Here is a 22,482-nt window from a genome sequence, read left to right on the forward strand (position 1 = left end):
TTTCCCAAGATGGGAGAACTTGCTGAGGTAAAGGTTTCCAGCATCTAAAAGCAGTGGCCATACTGTGTATCTTCCAAATAATGTAATCAGTTAAATCTAGCAATACTGGAGCTAAGCAAGAGATCCAGTTTTTAACATTATGCTACACTGATATTTGTCTGAGTGCCACCACATCCTGACAGCTCATCAATAATAGACCCAGACACTACACCTCTCTCACCGTGCAACCACGTGGCTAAATTTGTGAATGTAACCATGTTTTTAAATTATTTGCAATGGGACTGTTGCCCGAATGAGGACAAAAAGTGAAATAAAGGCTTACAATTCGGTCCAGTAAGAACAAAGCAAATGCCATTTTCAGTTCTGGGTATTTTCATAGGAACAACTTTATCACTCCCATTGCCCCAATCCAAATGCAAATTAAGCACCACATTTGTTTAAATTAGCTGGAGAAATAGATACACAGAAGCAAATGCTGCTGGATCTGGGCTATGGTGCATATCTGATGGCACAGCAAGGTTCAAAGTATTATGTTAACAGTACTGCAGCTTTAAATTGTTTGCTTTAAGTGTTATCAAACCTCGGTCCTGAAATCTGTGCTACAGGCTTTCTGAGGAAGCACTAAATGGAGTAAATAAAAGCTAAAAGCTTTTTTCTTCCTCTGACTCTCTCCCCAAAAATAGCAGCAAACATGAAAAGCAAATTAATCTTCTTTTCATTCCAGACATAGTTTTCCTTTCTTAGAACAAACCCCTTCCTATATTTCAGCTCTTACATACATTTCAGCGTCCATACTCATGGTGCCATACTCATTTTTTCAGGTGGACATTGCTTGAGACATTCCAGTGAAGAATAAAAAGTAGGATTTCCAAGGAAGTGACACATTTTTTTCATTACAAAAAGTATAGGAATTATAATTTTTGTATGGTATTTTTTAATGTTGTCCATTAGAAAGCCTCTTCATGGCTGGAATAAACTTTGTGTACGATGCATTGATGGAAACTTGAGTCTCCAGTTCTGGTATTAATGTATTGAAATGAAAAGTTAAAAAATTAAAACCTGTAAGTATAAAAGTAAGGAACATATCCTACTGCTTTGCCTGCAGCAAGATATCTCTTTTACATGCTCTCCAAAACAGCACAAATTTTTCAGCTGAGGTCTTCCTTTAGGAGAACAAAATACCCTCAGTGTCTTGCAGTAATACTACCTTAACTGTACTCCAAGCAAGATTTCTCCTGTGTGCATTATTTGCTTATGATTTATTATGATTTCCAGATCTCATTTTACTTTGCTTAATCACTCATACTCTAAATTACACCTACCATTCTCCCCTCAAAATATCCCCAGCGTGGTTGCTATGAGGTGTAGTGAACTTGCCATTTGAAGTTTCCTTAAGGCGAAAAGAAAGGCTACCTGCATATAATCACCAGAATAGCAAAAGATACACAGAGGACCAAGACTTAATTTCATTGGGTTTCATCAGCAAGCAGTTTGCATGTGGAGAGCAACAGAATTTATACTGATTGAAAAAATTACATTTTTACAGTGCAGATTACTGTAACACGCATATATCAAACCAGGAGTCCCGTGGAAAAGAAATATATAGGGACGAATTCTTGGTAGATGTTTCAGAGATGAAATTACATAATAACTTTTTGTGCTCACATATGCAACACATAAGCTTAACCAGAAATTTTGTCAGTGCTGGAGTGGTCTGTGCAAAACAACAGCATTGATATCTGGAGTTTTCTGAGCTCTTTTCTTTAAACCAGTATCTAATACTTTAACATTTTAAAACCATTGCACTTAAAATACCCCAAACAAAAAAAAAATCCAAACAAATCCCCAAAGCTATAAATTATTTAACTTATCTCTAGAACTAATATCTGTAGGAGCATTACAGGAGTCATTGCAGTATAATTTTTATTATAAATTTATAGCATCTAAATATTTTAGAGACCATCCATGAAGGTGGTGGAACAGCCTTCCAGGCAAAAATGCAAACTCACACATTTAGAAAAAAAAAACCCTAAAAAAATCCCTGTCTGTAAGCCCAATAGAAAAGCCCTTTTTCCGTATAAAAGGTGAAAGTGTGAGAGCACGCACTGCTAAGAAGTGCCTTGACCCATCCAGTGTAGAAGTGCACTGCCTAGAGGTGTCGAGGGAAGGCCCCTGATTGTCACAGGTCAAAGTAAGTTAGTGGTGAGGAGCTGTTAAGGAGTGCTTCCTTAGGAAGCTCACTGGAAGACGATCAGCGTGTGGTAACCCAGAAACAGCACTCTTCACAGAGACACAAGTGGGACTCCTGGGAAATGTCTATGTTCCAGTTAAACTGGGACTGGTTCTAATGAGGTTGTTGGGACATTTGTTTATTACTGCCATTGCCCAAGAATGGACAAAATGGTGAAGGTTAATATTTTCATAGTAGTAAATGCCAAGAGCACCAGGGTATATGAGGAGAGTTTTCTGAATGTGGCCTTGCCTGGGGGAAAAGGGAGCACAGCCAACAGCCCTACCCAGGGAGCAAGGATGCAGCCCATCATCATCATTTGGACTGCAATGAATGCTTTGAAAGCAGCTATTGTTTGCGGCCTACATAAGCTGACAAAGTGCCTTAAGAGCTACTTCCCACCAGAGAGACATTATTATTATTACTATTATTATTATTATTACTATTATTATTATTATTATTATTATTATTATCTGGATTTGTTTCTCTGTTGGTGGTATTGGACCAATTTTTGCACAGTGGGCTTTCTTTGTATATTCTCCTCTAGAGCTGCAGACTTTTCTTTCAGACATTTGCTCTCTATAAGGAGTTCAGCAGCAGGTCACAGACCTGGTTTACAAATGAAAAGATAAATAAACAACCATCTTAGAAGAAGAAGAAGACTCCGCAAATCTTTAAGTAACCTATTGAAAAACTAGAAACACATATTTCTTGGACTTTATTCTTTTTCTCTTCCTGACCCAGTATCCTCCCTTCTCTGAGGTCAAGCACCTTTAGTATGACTATAATTTTTCCCTCAGATTTATCATTATTAGATGATATTTAGAGAGATGATAACAGGGTTAAGAGAAAAGAAATAAAGGAGATAAGAATCAGGCAATCTGCAGTCTGAATGCATATCACTGAGCCTTTGGTCACAGGTGTTTGCATTATTTCCCCCACACCAAATATTTTTTCTCTTGGGAAACTGCCTCACCTTTAGATAAACTTCATTTATGGAAGATGTTTCACTACAAAAAATGAAATGCTTAAAATCTAGAGCTAATCTGGAACACTCAATTAAATCAGAATGAATGCTGGAGTAGAAACTAAACATTGGACCAAAACTGAACATTCCATTGATAAACAGGTCATCTGCTCTGCAAAAATCAAAGCCTGAAAATCCCCTAAACAATAATTCCAAAGGGAGTTTTTAGCCTGAAGACATTTCAGGGCCTATCTGTTTCAATGTATAGGAAAAAATCAGCACATTTGAGGGAATGCTTTTGTTGATGAATTTTCCTAATTTGCAAAACCAGGATGAGTTTTCTCATTTATGCTTTTACACGGTCTGTCTAGCCATTTCCTATACAGATCCTGAATTTTCCAAACTTTGAATCACTCTTAAAAATCTCAAATTCTTTTCTATTTTTTTCCAATTGATTTTTATTTTAACCTTTTTCAGATTGACCTGAAATTCAGAGTGCCAAACTCTTCCTTTTCTCTACAAACAGCACTAAACAATGGCATAAGATTGAACAAAACCTGAAATATTGAGTGACTTCTACACGCACTTTTATATATTTACATACATTTATGAATATATACACGTGTATGTATACATAGGAAGGAAGAACTTACCTATGTCCCAAGTAAGTGGGTTATTCTGTTCCATCTCCCTTTTCCCTATGACATACCAGATGCAGGCCATCCAGTGAGCAAGCAAGGCAAACATGGACATGAGAAGTGTGAGAACGATTGTGCTGTGCTGGGAGTAACGATCCAGCTTCTGAAGGAGACGCAAGAGGCGCAGCAGCCGCACTGTTTTTAGAAGGTGGACAAGGGAAACCTAGGAAAACAGGGAGAGAAAACCAATTGTCAGAAGCGAAACAACTTGCCAGCAGCTTTCTTCTATCACACAGTTCTCTTTTTTCAATGAAAGGATATTCTAAATCTCTGTGAAATTTTGTGCAGTCTTCATTCAGCTGCATAGCTGACTAGACTGAATCTTAAGACAGCAGAGAATAGAAAAGAAGATGCTTTAAAAAAAAGTGTTATATTTCGATGTGTAAATACATAATTATTATTTCTGATTTAAATCAAACAAACTTGAAATACTAGGCCTTTCATGTTGGTTTTTTTTCATGCAGTCTCCTTTCAGATTCAGCTTAAAAATTTGTGTTTGGGAAAAATGGGTTCTTCCCAGCTCTAGAAGAGAAATACAGTTGTCAAACTGACCAATGTTCATCTGACCACAATATGAAACCACAAAATATATATCTCCAAGCACACGATGATTTTCAGCTTCAGCTAACAGTACACCTAATTTAACTGTCTAGGAGATGAAACCAGTTTATAATTTAGCATGGAAGAGGCAATAACGATGGCAGATATTTTGCAGAACAATAAAGCAGAGAAGTCAGAGAAGGCTCAGATTTGTTCTTGAGATTTAAACCTGTGTTCAGGGACATGGGCATATTTTACTGCTCTGTACTAAGTAGTAGTCCCAAAAAGCTTTCATTAAAACTTCTAATACTGCTTCTTAAATTCCTTAACTAAAATATTATTGCCTTTCAAGTTTGTGTAGCAAAAGCAGCACCTAATCTATTCAGCACCCTAAGTATACTTCGGTTTATGAACTATATGGCTCTGGCCTTAGAGGAGTCCCAGCATAAAGGGAGCAGTCTCTGGATGACCCCATACCCTCCAGAGCATCCTGCAGCCTACATCCATACCATGGTGTGAGCAGCCCACAGTTTTGCTGGGATGTACTTGGCTCATGTTTCAGCTGTTGGGCAGAGTTAGCCAACAATATACAGATTAGGATCCAAATACTTTTAATGTGTTTGTCTAAGATTAAATAGACATAATTTTCATTAACAGTAAGCTTTTCTTTTCTTCCCTCATTAATGAGACAGTAGGATTAATGCCTGGTTGATACAGGATACCCACATCAGCTGGAAAAGAAACATCAGGCTTGACGTGTCTTGCCACAGCACTCCCAGAGCACAGTAATGAGCTCTCTCAAAAGCAAGTCTAAAAACACAGCCCAATCAATATCCTTTTGCTTTTGCTAATCCAGAATATCCTGAAGTTCAGCCTTTCTGTTTCTTTTACCAAAGCTAATAATTTGAACTCTAAAATTTATAGGTGTGCCTTTACTAACAGCCAGATCTGAGGTGACTGATAAATTCTGTAGCATCAAGCGTTTTTGATTTGTTCAAAGACTTAACAACTCGTTTATTTTATTCCAGTCTCAGGAATTAAGTAGGTGGGAAACCTGCAAAGAAGACAATAAGAAATCTACAAGCATCATATTTTTTTTGTCAGTACAGTTTTTGGTACTGCATAAGTAATTCTCCCATGAGCCCCTTCAAACAGCAATATTTGCAGCCCATTATTTAATGTGGTTTTTTTTCTCACGAACCTTTAAATTATTTGTCATGTACATAGTAAGGAAAAAAAGAAAATCAACAAAAATATGACATTTTTTCAATATATGTTGTTAAAATAAGATCTGACATTTGAGCACACAAACATTTACAAGGTCATTTCTTGCATTTCTTTTCCTCATCTTATGTCATTCTCCATCTACAGTGTCAGGGAATTAGTTATGTCTGTGACCTTAAGCCCAAGAATATCTGCAAGTCTAGGGCAGAAGGCTGCAAAATATTTGGAGCAATTGCCATGTTTATATTACTACAATCATATAACTTTAATTTATAATTATTCTACAACTGCCATGAAACTATATCACCTGCCTCTGTTTCAGTGGTAATTCATTTCCCAAAGTCTCCTTTCCTTCTCTCTCATCAGCTTGTTTGAACCAAGCACAGTTCTGTTGCACTTATAACATAAATGGGTCCCTATTCACGACTGACTCTTCAAGGAGTTGTAGTAACATATGAACATTTGTATAATGATTTTGTATATAATGATTGTATATGTGCTATGGCCTACACATTGGAGCCTTCATCTTCCCATGGGAGCCTATGTTCTAAAACATCACAGTTAAATAATGATAACCTTGGTGAAATTATTTTTTCTTTGTTTTAGATTCCTGCAAAAAAGAAATTTCAAAAGGACTGTTAAAATTGTATGTGTGCCCTGCCAGTTATCAGTCTGGCCTAAATTCTGACCATTTTTTTTAAGCTACAGATATAAAGACAGTGAATCATATATCATAATACTCTTTTTAATGTGGAGGCATGTTTCATTTTAAGCCCTAAGGACTGCCCCATTTCAAAATGATTCCTGCATAAATTTGGACACAGATGTAATTAATCATGTATTATTGCACTGATTTTTCTCATTAGTCATGCCAAACGCTCTTCTGGTATTGTGCCCAATATGTCATTGGAAGATCTAAAATGCCATCAGGCAGCTTCTTTTTCTATGTCACAAATTTAGGAAGACAAAATAAGGAGTCAGCACTCATACTTGTGCCTGCACAGATTTTTGTTTGCCCACAGATATAAAATCATCAAAATTTTCCATTTTGTTAATCGTTTTAGACTAGCTGTGTTAACCTTTTTCTGTCAAAAGGACATGGACAAAATTTTATCTAACACAATCAGCATAGTCCTGAGAAGTACTGACAAAAAATAAAGTTGCTACAAACCAGTGATGGAATTCTCTGCTTGGAAGAATCATCTCCTACATAAAAAATAAATTAATGAAGAAACAGGATACGTTTTAAGAAATTACTAGTGTGAGAGATTTTTAATAATTTTTTGTCCACCTCGTTAGTCGATTTTCCTCAAAAAATGATACTCTTGTTTTGTAACCATGGATAGCTACTCAGAAAGGAGCAATTCAATCATTATAACTAGTGCTTAATGGCCTGGTTTTTAAGGCAACATTTGAAACCATATTTCCCCAAATTAAGGGATCCTTTTTGTCAGATGAACACAAGGATCGAAGGAGAAGGGCATGAACTGAGGATAGGCAGGAATGTGCCTGTGGTCTCAGATCTCCAAAGAGTCCCTGATTTTAATGGGAGGGCAGAATCCAGGCAAGGTGTAAAGGCAGTAGAGCCCACTCATACAGTTTCACTTTTGTTTCTTTTGAAATATATACAAAGAGAGCAAAAGACTCCACAGCATTTACATGCACTCTGGCTCCATCAGTCTCCAACTGGGGTATGACATATATGTGCCATACATACACAGGTATGTATGGCACTATACCTATAGCTTGCAGAATTTAGAGCGTCCCTAAAGGTTTGGCCTTTGTGCCAGGGCCTGAACAGCAAAGGAGTGAGATGCTCCCTGATGCCCCTTCTCACCGTTCTGTTGAGGCAACATCTGAAAGTCGATGAAGTGAAAATCTGAGAACAGATATGAGGAAATGGCTTATTAAATCATGAAGTCTGAAAACAGTATAATGTGATTAGCACCTCCCCCCGTTCTTGAAGCAGTTGATAAATCATTGTTATCTTGAGGATTATATTAAGAGTTGCCAAGTCTTGTCATGATAGGAGATATGATATAGTAAGGCACTGTGTTCCCATTAAAGAATCATACAGAGGTCTTATTAAGGGAAAAGTTTTAAAAGTAGGACAGGAGATGTGCATTAATCATATTATAGTAGCATTTTGCATATTGTGATATTTTAACTGTAAAAATAATCATTAGATAGTACTTTCTTTTCCAGAATAAAGTATGGAAAGCGTATCAGTCCTTCCAGTGGGGTGGAAGAAAATGTTGTTGTTTTCAGTTTTTTTAAATTTTCTTTTTGAAAGAGAAGATAAACCTGGTGCTTTTAACGAAAAAGTATTAATGGAAATTAAACCAACAGCATTATGCTGGCTGTTTGGTTTGAATGTAAAGGATAAACTGAGATAGTAATGTATTTAAATAGATTACTCACCTTTTATAAAAAACCAGTGAACAATGTGAAACTATTAACTACCAGGTTTCAAAAGTTACTGCACTAGCAGCATTACATTGATGGTTCTTTATGTAATAAATGGCATGAAAAGGGAGTTCATTGAAGGAAATGGAACTAAATTATAAGATCAAACATCATACCTTACATGGGATCCTTCCTGACTAGTGTTATTCTATGCTGGCTTTTTTTCTGGTATGTGTCTATCCTATAATCTCTGTACTTGTCTGTAACTCACTTTTAATGAAATTGAGATTGAGTGCATCTGTTTACGAAAGATCAGAATTCTGGGAATTAGAAAGTGGACAGCTAAAAACCTTAGTCTCTTATGGCAAAAGTCCACAAAATTAAGAAACCTCTGCCGACATTTTTTTCAAAAACTGAAATTTCTGATTCAGAAGGGCAGGAGGTGTTTATATTTTTTTTGGGAGGGGGGGGATTGTTTGCTTGTTTGTTTGTTGCAATTTTGCTTAATAGATCCTTACTCTACAAAATCTAATAGGGCTAGCAGAATAAAAACCTTTGTCTTAGCATAAGTAAGCCAACACAAATGTAACCCATCATAATTGTGACATCACCTGACATTAGAACAAACATTTTTCAAAGCAGATTAAGCCTTTTGACATTACATTCCTAAAAAAAATGAGTTAGAACCAAAGTCAATGACAATTTTAAGCAATACAAGTTAGAACACACAAAAAATTAGCAGTCATTTTTTCACTAAAATTCCCAGAAGTAAAGAGAAAGATGATTCCTGGCTAAATAAACATGCTGACTGTAACAATGATTTACTTTACCACAGTAAAAATTTATGAGTCTTGAAAAATGAAGGACTGAATTTATACATCATAAGAGAGAAAAGCCATAGCAAACTGTATTTGAGTACAATAATTAGACATGAAGTTAACATAGATGCAACTGTTAACAAAGCAAAGATAATCGAATTTAAAAATTGGTACATCCAGTGTGAAAATACACCACAAAACTGTAAAAGACACCAAGGTATTTTAGTTAATTCAGTTTTAGTCTCCAGGTCTGGGAAAAAAAACCCCACATCAACAAGCTCTTCTTGAAAAAAGATTAAGAAGACAGGTTAGTACTTACCACAGTGACGTTGAAAGCATAAAGAAGATCAAAAGGAAGTGCAGCAATTAAATCAATGATAAACCATGTAGTCACATAGTGGATGCAAATAGATCTTGCTTCAAATATCACTTGGCCAGACTTGCTGACATATGTTGTTCGGAAATTTAAAATAATATCTGCTTGACAAAGAATGAACAGAATCAGAGACAGCGATTTCCTGATTCCTGGGCATAACACCAGGAATTCAGCATAATACTGATTGGTCTTCTCCTGCATCATAAATACCAGGTGAATAATCTAATACAGAAACACAAAAAAACATAGTGGTAAGAGATGCACATACATGGAGTTAAACCAGTTAATGCATTATTCTTTTCAAGGAGTAAACAGAATGTCTAAAACATTTATAACTCACTGATTCACAAGGGAGCTTGAATTAAAAAAAAAAGTCCACACACACAGATTTTAAACTGTACCAAATATTGGTATTTTTCTAAATGAAAAAGTAAGGGCATTATTTTTGTTCATAAACATTTTTACATTAATTTTCAAATAAAAAAATCATTAATTCTTTTATTTAAAAGGTGTCATTTAAGCTATTTTAGTGATAACAGCTCAGCACAGATGACAAATGTCATCCTGAAGGATAACCACTTGTTTATCAACTGAAAAGTGCTGAACACACTTGAACAAAAGGCTTTTTGTGCTATGGTGGAGATTGCAAAAGTGGTATGAATTGCTTGGTGACTTGTGCGTTTTGTATGTTCCCATCTAACATTCCAGGATGCGTGTCTTTCAGTATGAGATATAGTTTTGACATGTCTTGCCAAAACACATCAGCACTCAAAGAAAAGCTCAGATCTTGACAACAGAGTCTCAATTATTTTCATGTCCTACAAGACGAAGACTGTAATCTGTCCCCAAGCGATGCACCCTGTTTCTACTAACATTAGTGAGAACTACTTGTGTAACTTCTACAGTGTCAGAAGAGAGTGCAGCCAACCATTAAGGCTGGTGTTTTATAGCGAAATAGCTTTAGGGGGAAAAAAAGATTAATTTGCATTTCTGTCTGGTAGTTCTTTAGGTAGGCTACACTAAGACTGTGTAAAGTATGACCTTTCCTTCAAGCCTGCTAACCATACTATGCAAGAAGACAGGAAACAATTTCCCCCCACCCACCACTGAGGGCAAAGAGAAGAAGAAGAGAGATTCGGCCCACAGAGAAAATCATGTTGGACCATTCCTTTGGGGTATCAGAAAATACTCCTTTAGGATAAATTTTGATCAAATCCCAAGTTCTAATGTCGCGGGTCTGGAAAATAATTATTTGCCAGGTTTCACTAGAAGAAAATTTTTATGCTGTCTTCTGCAGTTTGCAGCTAGACAGTCTGCTATGATCATTTGTCAGACTGGTTAACCTGTATATTGCTAGGAGTAAGCCTAGGGTATTTCTAACAGTTCGACTTCGGCCACTCCCTCCCTTTGACCCAGTACAGTCAAGTCTCCTAATAAATGAAATCTTTGAGGAATTTCTCATTGTTTTGGCACAGTGTTGATCATGTACTTTTTTTTTAGTATTTGGTGCAAAACCTTAACACAAAGTGACCTAGAAACATATCAGAGGCTATCTGGTTCCACTGACTGAGGTTTTGCAGGTTTATGGTTTAAGAACTACTGTTTTCATTCAACGAAGTACTCAGGCTGAACAGAATATATACGTAAAGTCAGAGACATAATAATTTTAGATTACTTCATGTAGTAGTCTCAGCTAGCCCTGCCTTCCTAAAGCTACAAAAATGTTATGAAATTTCCAATAATACAATTAAGATGGGAAAAGAGAATAATTTTATATGGTCCATAATAAGCAATGGGGTCAGTTCAACTCCACAGGTACTTTGTAGAGACTGTTGGTTATTAGCCACATTTCCAGAGCAGTATGGCAGCACCAGTCACATAAAGAACACCTTCATGCAGATTTGTTTGATAGAGGTAAGAAAGAAAGATAAAGATATTTACGTCACTAATATTTTGATACTTCTCATTCTCATATGTCTCAGAAACTCCAAAGTGCAGTTATCAAAGTCAGAAAAAGTATTTGCTTATTTATTGCACATTAGCATTTGTGAAACAACTAAAGCTTTAACAGAAAAGGAGATAAAGTTTTGCTTTAAATTTAAGACATCCAGTACAGCAAAGGCTTATCAATGTGCATATGCAATTCACTGTTCAAGTTTGAAGAGATTAGGGGTTTTCTCCACTGCACCCTTTTCTGCCTTCCTATCAAAGCAATTTAGGACAACAGCCCCAGATAATAGCTATATACAAAAAAAAAAAGTGAATAGGAAATGGTAAGTGCTTCTTTCTGCATCCAGCTTATTAGATAAAAGTCCAGAGGGCAGGAAGTAAGTGTGATCCATCTTGTATTTCTTGACAACTTTCTGAGCTATAGTTGGGTGTAAACAGTTTCTTCATCTGGGCAATCTTATTTACAACTTAACTGCTGTGCTAAAGTACTTGCTGAGAAATTTGTAAAGAAAAAACCAAAAAAACACAACTGCTGAGGCAAAAACCATCTAACAGCACAACAAAATCTTTAACACAAGTTTAGAAATGACCATTTTTCTGAGGTATTGTGTCATTTCTAGGAATTATATATTCCACACTTTTTTGGGATTTCTGTTTAAATAGTGGAAGATTTACTTCTTCTTTTTTTTAAAAAAGTTTTCTTATTACTAATAATATCTTCTGAAAGTACTAACGCATTATTTAATATTTTAGAAATTGTTTGTTAATCATATTGTGCAGTAGCTTCTACGAACTGATGACAATTGAAATAACAATCTGAAATTCAAAACACAAATCAGTAATGTAAAGCTTTGGAGATTGCAGATAACTCTAGAGCATCAAAACCAATGGTTTTCTCTAGTGATGAGTTTGTTCCAAATACTCTGATATGAGGTGAGCTTTAATCCTTTCCTACAACATGAAGAGCAACAATTTCAAGTTTATACCTGTAAACCAGGCAAGAGGGATGTTTAATCTCTGAGGTGATTCTTAAAGCGTGTATGAAGTGACTTCAATATATTTGGATAATTAGTGGGTCAACATTTTTCTACAAGAGATACATTTGAATATACTACCTTTAAGTATTCCCTAACAACAAATTTCATCCTGTGCAAACTTCATATTTAAGCTATGTTTGACATGTTTGTTTCAGGCTGGGACAAGAACTGCAATCTCTCTTCATCTTTAGCACCTCTCCTAACACAAAACCCAAACATTAATAATAAAGATTATTATTAAAGAAAAAGAATCTGAATTTACTTTATTAGATGTTTTTTCAATGCAAGATGGGAAAGCATCATTTTAAATGATCTTGTGAGCTACACAGCTGGTGTTATGTGCTCAGGAAGGCAGAATAGGGCATTTAAATAATATCTCTTACATGAGAAATGTCATTACAAAATTATCTAAAACTAAAGCAGCAGTAATAGCAGAAAACATCAAACTGATTAACTCATTACACCTGTTTTGAAGCACAGCACACACATATATAAACCACCATATTTTTCTTGATGTAGAGAGAGAGAAAAGAATGAAACCTCTTTATTCTTGTCTTCATTGGTTTCTTATTTTGTTACATAATTAAATTTCAGTTCAAATTAGACAGAAAAAAAGCCAGGACCCAAGCAAATTAAAGCTCAATATAAAGTCTAGACTATCCTATTGACTTTAAGAAAGATCCTTAAATAATGTTTAACTACAAGGCCTTTTTCCACAAGATTTTTACTATGTTTAGCACAGATGCATGTTGTTTTAACAAACACCAATGTGTCTTAAGCCAGTCATGATTTCCTCCTTCCCCAATCTTTTCTGTGCATACTGCCATGTGTGAACCTTGAGCAGTGTCAGTCTTCAAGCAGTGAGTTATTTTTCTTCCATTGAACACAAAGGTGAACTTGACCTGAAAGCACTCAACAGGGAGAGCCCAAGGTCTCCAGTTTCAAGAGGCTTGGAACAAGGAATCACGTCACCCATGCACACTGTGTAGGAAAATGGGCTTCTGCTCCACACACCCTCTGATCACAGTTCCCTGCTGATGCAATTACTTTCTGCTTTCTGAGTCCTGTTCCTCTGAGTCCCCCTTCTTTCTATCCTGCAGACTGATCACATTTCCCTACAGAAACCTCTGCCGACATTTTTTTCAAAAACTGAAATTTCTGATTCAGAAGGGCAGGAGGTGTTTATATTTTTTTTGGGAGGGGGGGGATTGTTTGCTTGTTTGTTTGTTGCAATTTTGCTTAATAGATCCTTACTCTACAAAATCTAATAGGGCTAGCAGAATAAAAACCTTTGTCTTAGCATAAGTAAGCCAACACAAATGTAACCCATCATAATTGTGACATCACCTGACATTAGAACAAACATTTTTCAAAGCAGATTAAGCCTTTTGACATTACATTCCTAAAAAAAATGAGTTAGAACCAAAGTCAATGACAATTTTAAGCAATACAAGTTAGAACACACAAAAAATTAGCAGTCATTTTTTCACTAAAATTCCCAGAAGTAAAGAGAAAGATGATTCCTGGCTAAATAAACATGCTGACTGTAACAATGATTTACTTTACCACAGTAAAAATTTATGAGTCTTGAAAAATGAAGGACTGAATTTATACATCATAAGAGAGAAAAGCCATAGCAAACTGTATTTGAGTACAATAATTAGACATGAAGTTAACATAGATGCAACTGTTAACAAAGCAAAGATAATCGAATTTAAAAATTGGTACATCCAGTGTGAAAATACACCACAAAACTGTAAAAGACACCAAGGTATTTTAGTTAATTCAGTTTTAGTCTCCAGGTCTGGGAAAAAAAACCCCACATCAACAAGCTCTTCTTGAAAAAAGATTAAGAAGACAGGTTAGTACTTACCACAGTGACGTTGAAAGCATAAAGAAGATCAAAAGGAAGTGCAGCAATTAAATCAATGATAAACCATGTAGTCACATAGTGGATGCAAATAGATCTTGCTTCAAATATCACTTGGCCAGACTTGCTGACATATGTTGTTCGGAAATTTAAAATAATATCTGCTTGACAAAGAATGAACAGAATCAGAGACAGCGATTTCCTGATTCCTGGGCATAACACCAGGAATTCAGCATAATACTGATTGGTCTTCTCCTGCATCATAAATACCAGGTGAATAATCTAATACAGAAACACAAAAAAACATAGTGGTAAGAGATGCACATACATGGAGTTAAACCAGTTAATGCATTATTCTTTTCAAGGAGTAAACAGAATGTCTAAAACATTTATAACTCACTGATTCACAAGGGAGCTTGAATTAAAAAAAAAAGTCCACACACACAGATTTTAAACTGTACCAAATATTGGTATTTTTCTAAATGAAAAAGTAAGGGCATTATTTTTGTTCATAAACATTTTTACATTAATTTTCAAATAAAAAAATCATTAATTCTTTTATTTAAAAGGTGTCATTTAAGCTATTTTAGTGATAACAGCTCAGCACAGATGACAAATGTCATCCTGAAGGATAACCACTTGTTTATCAACTGAAAAGTGCTGAACACACTTGAACAAAAGGCTTTTTGTGCTATGGTGGAGATTGCAAAAGTGGTATGAATTGCTTGGTGACTTGTGCGTTTTGTATGTTCCCATCTAACATTCCAGGATGCGTGTCTTTCAGTATGAGATATAGTTTTGACATGTCTTGCCAAAACACATCAGCACTTGAAGAAAAGCTCAGATCTTGACAACAGAGTCTCAATTATTTTCATGTCCTACAAGACGAAGACTGTAATCTGTCCCCAAGCGATGCACCCTGTTTCTACTAACATTAGTGAGAACTACTTGTGTAACTTCTACAGTGTCAGAAGAGAGTGCAGCCAACCATTAAGGCTGGTGTTTTATAGCGAAATAGCTTTAGGGGGAAAAAAAGATTAATTTGCATTTCTGTCTGGTAGTTCTTTAGGTAGGCTACACTAAGACTGTGTAAAGTATGACCTTTCCTTCAAGCCTGCTAACCATACTATGCAAGAAGACAGGAAACAATTTCCCCCCACCCACCACTGAGGGCAAAGAGAAGAAGAAGAGAGATTCGGCCCACAGAGAAAATCATGTTGGACCATTCCTTTGGGGTATCAGAAAATACTCCTTTAGGATAAATTTTGATCAAATCCCAAGTTCTAATGTCGCGGGTCTGGAAAATAATTATTTGCCAGGTTTCACTAGAAGAAAATTTTTATGCTGTCTTCTGCAGTTTGCAGCTAGACAGTCTGCTATGATCATTTGTCAGACTGGTTAACCTGTATATTGCTAGGAGTAAGCCTAGGGTATTTCTAACAGTTCGACTTCGGCCACTCCCTCCCTTTGACCCAGTACAGTCAAGTCTCCTAAATAAATGAAATCTTTGAGGAATTTCTCATTGTTTTGGCACAGTGTTGATCATGTACTTTTTTTTTAGTATTTGGTGCAAAACCTTAACACAAAGTGACCTAGAAACATATCAGAGGCTATCTGGTTCCACTGACTGAGGTTTTGCAGGTTTGTGGTTTAAGAACTACTGTTTTCATTCAACGAAGTACTCAGGCTGAACAGAATATATACGTAAAGTCAGAGACATAATAATTTTAGATTACTTCATGTAGTAGTCTCAGCTAGCCCTGCCTTCCTAAAGCTACAAAAATGTTATGAAATTTCCAATAATACAATTAAGATGGGAAAAGAGAATAATTTTATATGGTCCATAATAAGCAATGGGGTCAGTTCAACTCCACAGGTACTTTGTAGAGACTGTTGGTTATTAGCCACATTTCCAGAGCAGTATGGCAGCACCAGTCACATAAAGAACACCTTCATGCAGATTTGTTTGATAGAGGTAAGAAAGAAAGATAAAGATATTTACGTCACTAATATTTTGATACTTCTCATTCTCATATGTCTCAGAAACTCCAAAGTGCAGTTATCAAAGTCAGAAAAAGTATTTGCTTATTTATTGCACATTAGCATTTGTGAAACAACTAAAGCTTTAACAGAAAAGGAGATAAAGTTTTGCTTTAAATTTAAGACATCCAGTACAGCAAAGGCTTATCAATGTGCATATGCAATTCACTGTTCAAGTTTGAAGAGATTAGGGGTTTTCTCCACTGCACCCTTTTCTGCCTTCCTATCAAAGCAATTTAGGACAACAGCCCCAGATAATAGCTATATACAAAAAAAAAAAGTGAATAGGAAATGGTAAGTGCTTCTTTCTGCATCCAGCTTATTAGATAAAAGTCCAGAGGGCAGGAAGTAAGTGTGATCCATCTTGTATTTCTTGACAACTTTCTGAGCTATAGTTGGGTGTAAACAGTTTCTTCATCTGGGCAATCTTATTTACAACTTAACTGCTGTGCTAAAGTACTTGCTGAGAAATTTGTAAAGAAAAAACCAAAAAAACACAACTGCTGAGGCAAAAACCATCTAACAGCACAACAAAATCTTTAACACAAGTTTAGAAATGACCATTTTTCTGAGGTATTGTGTCATTTCTAGGAATTATATATTCCACACTTTTTTGGGATTTCTGTTTAAATAGTGGAAGATTTACTTCTTCTTTTTTTTAAAAAAGTTTTCTTATTACTAATAATATCTTCTGAAAGTACTAACGCATTATTTAATATTTTAGAAATTGTTTGTTAATCATATTGTGCAGTAGCTTCTACGAACTGATGACAATTGAAATAACAATCTGAAATTCAAATCACAAATCAGTAATGTAAAGCTTTGGAGATTGCAGATAACTCTAGAGCATCAAAACCAATGGTTTTCTCTAGTGATGAGTTTGTTCCAAATACTCTGATATGAGGTGAGCTTTAATCCTTTCCTACAACATGAAGAGCAACAATTTCAAGTTTATACCTGTAAACCAGGCAAGAGGGATGTTTAATCTCTGAGGTGATTCTTAAAGCGTGTATGAAGTGACTTCAATATATTTGGATAATTAGTGGGTCAACATTTTTCTACAAGAGATACATTTGAATATACTACCTTTAAGTATTCCCTAACAACAAATTTCATCCTGTGCAAACTTCATATTTAAGCTATGTTTGACATGTTTGTTTCAGGCTGGGACAAGAACTGCAATCTCTCTTCATCTTTAGCACCTCTCCTAACACAAAACCCAAACATTAATAATAAAGATTATTATTAAAGAAAAAGAATCTGAATTTACTTTATTAGATGTTTTTTCAATGCAAGATGGGAAAGCATCATTTTAAATGATCTTGTGAGCTACACAGCTGGTGTTATGTGCTCAGGAAGGCAGAATAGGGCATTTAAATAATATCTCTTACATGAGAAATGTCATTACAAAATTATCTAAAACTAAAGCAGCAGTAATAGCAGAAAACATCAAACTGATTAACTCATTACACCTGTTTTGAAGCACAGCACACACATATATAAACCACCATATTTTTCTTGATGTAGAGAGAGAGAAAAGAATGAAACCTCTTTATTCTTGTCTTCATTGGTTTCTTATTTTGTTACATAATTAAATTTCAGTTCAAATTAGACAGAAAAAAAGCCAGGACCCAAGCAAATTAAAGCTCAATATAAAGTCTAGACTATCCTATTGACTTTAAGAAAGATCCTTAAATAATGTTTAACTACAAGGCCTTTTTCCACAAGATTTTTACTATGTTTAGCACAGATGCATGTTGTTTTAACAAACACCAATGTGTCTTAAGCCAGTCATGATTTCCTCCTTCCCCAATCTTTTCTGTGCATACTGCCATGTGTGAACCTTGAGCAGTGTCAGTCTTCAAGCAGTGAGTTATTTTTCTTCCATTGAACACAAAGGTGAACTTGACCTGAAAGCACTCAACAGGGAGAGCCCAAGGTCTCCAGTTTCAAGAGGCTTGGAACAAGGAATCACGTCACCCATGCACACTGTGTAGGAAAATGGGCTTCTGCTCCACACACCCTCTGATCACAGTTCCCTGCTGATGCAATTACTTTCTGCTTTCTGAGTCCTGTTCCTCTGAGTCCCCCTTCTTTCTATCCTGCAGACTGATCACATTTCCAAAAAAAACTACAAACCCCCCACAACACAGACCAGGAGCCCTCTTAGGCAATAAATCCTTAAGATGCATGCAGAGATAATAAACAGTGAATTTGTGAAACCACAACTGTGATTTTTCTCCTGGTTGGATCCCATGGCTAACTAGCTCAATCTGTGTGGATTCTCTCAGTCTGTTATTTCCACTACTGTTAAAAAAAAAATCTTGTAAGGAATGTATCTCTAAAACTCATGCAAAGATACACTGAAAGATTAAGGAAAATGCATTTTTTATTTAAAAAAAGCCACCTTTTTTTTTTTTTAGCCATGAAATGAATTTAAAATTGTTATCTAGATAGAGTTACAGTTCCTTATTTATTTATATATTTTGCTCCAATTAAGCTCTTAAACAGTATTCACAGCAGTAAACACCAGAACACTGGGACCATTATTACCCTAATGTCTTCCAAGTTTGTCATTATCCTGGCTACATGGATCTGTGATATTTTCCTTCCAAATAACTGTAGCAAATAACATGATCTAACTGAAAAACTTTAAACAATTACTTTCCTTATTTGAGTTTTCTAATGGTTTTACTCACCTATTGGGGACTATTTTCTTTTTCACAAGCTTCCAGAGCAAAATCCATGCCCTAGTAATGCCCGACTCCTAAGAAAAGGCAACTTATTTCATAGTTGGGCATAAAAGAGCTGGGAAATCTCCAAGTCCATAGGGTTTTGAAAATGTCTGGTGACTTCTCTCGGATTAAAGCTGTGTATGACATGCTACATCCTTCACCAAGCTGTCCCTTTCTAGATTTCTCTTATGCAACACATTCATACACAGACACATTCACGCGGTGAATGGGATACAAACACCAATTCAAACCAGTGTTCAACAAAGGGGAAAAAATTACATTGAAAAAATGGAGGTTCTGCTGAGCACACAATGCAGATTGGTCTCCTAAATGATATAAAAGGAATAAAAGCCATAAACTGATAGTCATCAAGCTAACCTAACAATCCTGAAGAAGTTTCCCAATATAATAACCCTTGTACAGTCTTAAAAGCACAATATTTGTTTTGTATAATCTCAATTTCTAATCCCTGTTAAAAAAAAATAGATATCTGGAGGCCAGCCACTTTACCCATAAACAGGATTTTTTTACCTGAAGCAGCTGATTTTCCTGTGACAGTATTTTTTTTCTCTCTTTAGGCTTGATTAAAAAATAAATTCTGCTGGGAATAAACATATGATCAAGTCATAGCAGAATAACAGTTCAGGATTAGTCAGGTGATTGAATAACTGCCCATGAGATACTCTTAAATTGCAGAAAATGCAATTTAATATACCTCAGTTTAACTGTCTTTCACTGGGAGCTAAATGAAATTGAAAAATCCTGTGCCTTAAGGGCAAGTAGCATACATACAAGCAGTGATGTTTTTTAGACTGCAGTCACTCAAACCTGTGCTTGAGAACTAGATGATTTTGGTATATTAACCCCATTGATTTTCAGAGCCCACAGTTTTCTACATTATCTCCCTCTTCTAGATGGTATGACTGACTCTTCTCTAATGTCTTTTATTTTTTTCACTTTCCTTTATATGATTTTACACCGGTTGTCTTTAGCTAGTAATACTTTCCCCAGAGTTCAGACTCTTTCATTTATCTGACTGTTTTAACAAATTTTATTTAATGATACAAGGATAATGATAGAATCTGGCCAGACAGTTTTTAAGAAAGTTTTCAGGAAAAATTAGTGCCGTATTTTTTGAACAACAATTTATCTATCCCTATATAAACTCCTATTTTCCTATTCTACTGCTGAGATAAAATAGATGTTCCTAGTAAATTGCCTAGGAACAATTTATTCATAAGGAAGTGTGATTTTTCAGTACAGCATCTTCCTCCCAGACATCTATAATGACAATTAGCTTAATGATTTTCTTTCAGATGCTGACACGATCAGGCGAGGGAGCTGGAATTTGGTTTATATAGGAAAGAAAAATAATGCTCATCTAATACCATTGTGTAAGAACCTGAGCCATTCTGAAGTCAAATAAAGCTTATGAGAAAAAAAACACAACAGAGGTTGAGTCGTAATAAACCAAAATGTAGGTATTTTATATAAAAATATGTAATATATAATAAAATAAATACTATATAAATAATATAATCAAAATAATGTCTAACTGCCTTGCAGCTGCTGGAGGAACTGCAATTTTTCTTCTTTTTTAGAAAGTTTTGTCAAATGGTGAACAGATATTAAGTGACAACCAATGTAAACTATAGAAAAATTGAAATGAAAGTCTAGACCTGTTTGAGAAAGAGAAAGAAATCACTGATATCCAGGACAAAGCAAAATAACAGTTTTAGGAAAGAAACGCTAATATGAAAATTTAGTTCGTTTGTAGTAAATAGTATCATGTCGTTACAAGGGAAGCTAGTAATAATCTTGTGGGAAATCCAGATGTATTCAATGCATCCTTCTTATCCAATTTTGAAATGAAGCAGCAAAGCAAGGTTGTGTCATATCAGACGTTAAACTGCAATCCAGCGTGCCCAAACAAAGAGTCAGCAGGTAGCAACATTTTAAAAACTAAACACCTAACAAGATGTCACTTCTGCAGGTTGATGAAAAAACCTCCAAAATAGAAATATGTATTTTACAAGCCATAAGTAAATAGCATTGTGGATTCTTTAATGTCTTTGAAGAAGAGTTGATGTCCTTCAGGAAAACACATTTTAGCCAAATGCTGTTTATTTAACACACGTGTGTTAAATATGACATCTTCTATTTAAGACAACTAGATTGTAAAAATTTCTGGTTCTTGTCAGAATCTTTGTGAACTGAATGGTCATATAAAACTACGTATAACTGAAGTCTCAGAGTATTGTGTTGATGTAGGTAACAGCGAGAAGGAAGAAGATGAACTGAATTTTATACAGATAGAATTTAAAGAAATTAAGTATCCCAAGATATACTGTCGAGGTCCTACTGGACTTGATATCTAAAATGGAATATCAAGACCCATCATTGTACTACCAGGATGGTGTTTTATTAAGTAGAAGAATTTGTTATCTTCTACTGCTTAAACAGAAAAAAAAAGGAATCTAATTGAGGAGCATGATCATTAGAGAAAATTATAGAAAAGGATTAGCTCTTAAGCAACTGTACATTTAAAAAGCTAAAAAATGGCTATCAAATATTCCTCTCCCTCCTATTTTTCTTTGGGTGCAACCCCAAGTATCATTTTCTCCTGGTCACTAGCACTTCAGAATATTGTGCAAGTAACCCCATTTAGTTTGTGTGGGCAGTCACAGAGTCTGAAAAATACATTTTAGAGCCACATTACACCTCCACTGAAAGAAGATCTTTTTTAGAAGGTCCGTGGCTTTAGCTGGATGACTAGAATTCAGATGAACAACAGGAACATGGTTAAAAGCTGCAAATTCTTAAAATCTTTACCATCTATACGCCTGATATTATGTAACATGATGGACTTCTGAATAAGAGATTTCTGCTAGCATGGAGTAACTATAATTCAGAGGCTTTTTTCTGTTAAAGTCACCATTGAATACACTGAGCTGTTTTACCAGTCAAACTTCTCCAGTGAGAAGAGTTTATTTATGATTTGACACCAAGTTGCTTATCACTGTAGAGTACATGAGGAGTGGCATGGTTCCTGTCCTAAGGCAGTGCTATGATGTACGTTCTCAGCCTTGATTCATTCAAGTTTGTCAAATAAACCACATTTTCAGTGATTTTAATGGAAGAAAATCTATTTTCGGGTGTGACGGATCATAGCTGAACTGACTCCCAAAATCCATCTGTAACTGACAGGCTGATTTGCTCTTCCTTACTATTTGTTCTTACAGTGGAAAGTAATGTGATATTGAAGTCATAGCCAAGTGGAAATACTATGTTACTTGGGTAAATTATCCATGAATATATAAAAAATGAAATCTGAAGGCATCTTTTGAATGGGTATTTTTATAACAAAAGTCAGTCCCTCCAGGAGAATGGCAGGGACAGTGATAACGCACTAACATGATATGTTCTATCAAACACTATATTTTGGCTGCTGTAGACATGAATGACCAGCACACTAATTTCAAGAGAGGGGGTTATTTCTTCTACCTGCTTCTCTGATCCTTAACCTTTGGGGTTCACCCTTTTAAGTTGCTTTCTTTGACAATGAGGGTGTTAAACTCTGATTAGTTAATC

At 35.5% G+C, this 22,482-nt stretch overlaps 1 protein-coding gene across 1 annotated transcript in view; it reads right to left on the minus strand.

The window, feature by feature from the left end:
* KCNH8 (potassium voltage-gated channel subfamily H member 8) overlaps nt 1-22,482 on the minus strand; it is a 180,659-nt gene that overhangs the window by 64,116 nt on the left and 94,061 nt on the right. The window contains exons 6-7 of the mRNA XM_008632000.2: nt 14,120-14,277; nt 3,851-4,058 (exon numbers count right to left, since the gene is read on the minus strand). Coding sequence (XP_008630222.1) covers nt 3,851-4,058; nt 14,120-14,277 — 366 coding nt within the window. The remainder of the gene's footprint in view (nt 1-3,850; nt 4,059-14,119; nt 14,278-22,482) is intronic.

The sequence above is a fragment of the Corvus brachyrhynchos genome, unplaced genomic scaffold (assembly GCF_000691975.1).
Source record: "Corvus brachyrhynchos isolate BGI_N302 unplaced genomic scaffold, ASM69197v1 scaffold53, whole genome shotgun sequence".
In the NCBI taxonomy this organism is placed as follows: domain Eukaryota; kingdom Metazoa; phylum Chordata; class Aves; order Passeriformes; family Corvidae; genus Corvus; species Corvus brachyrhynchos.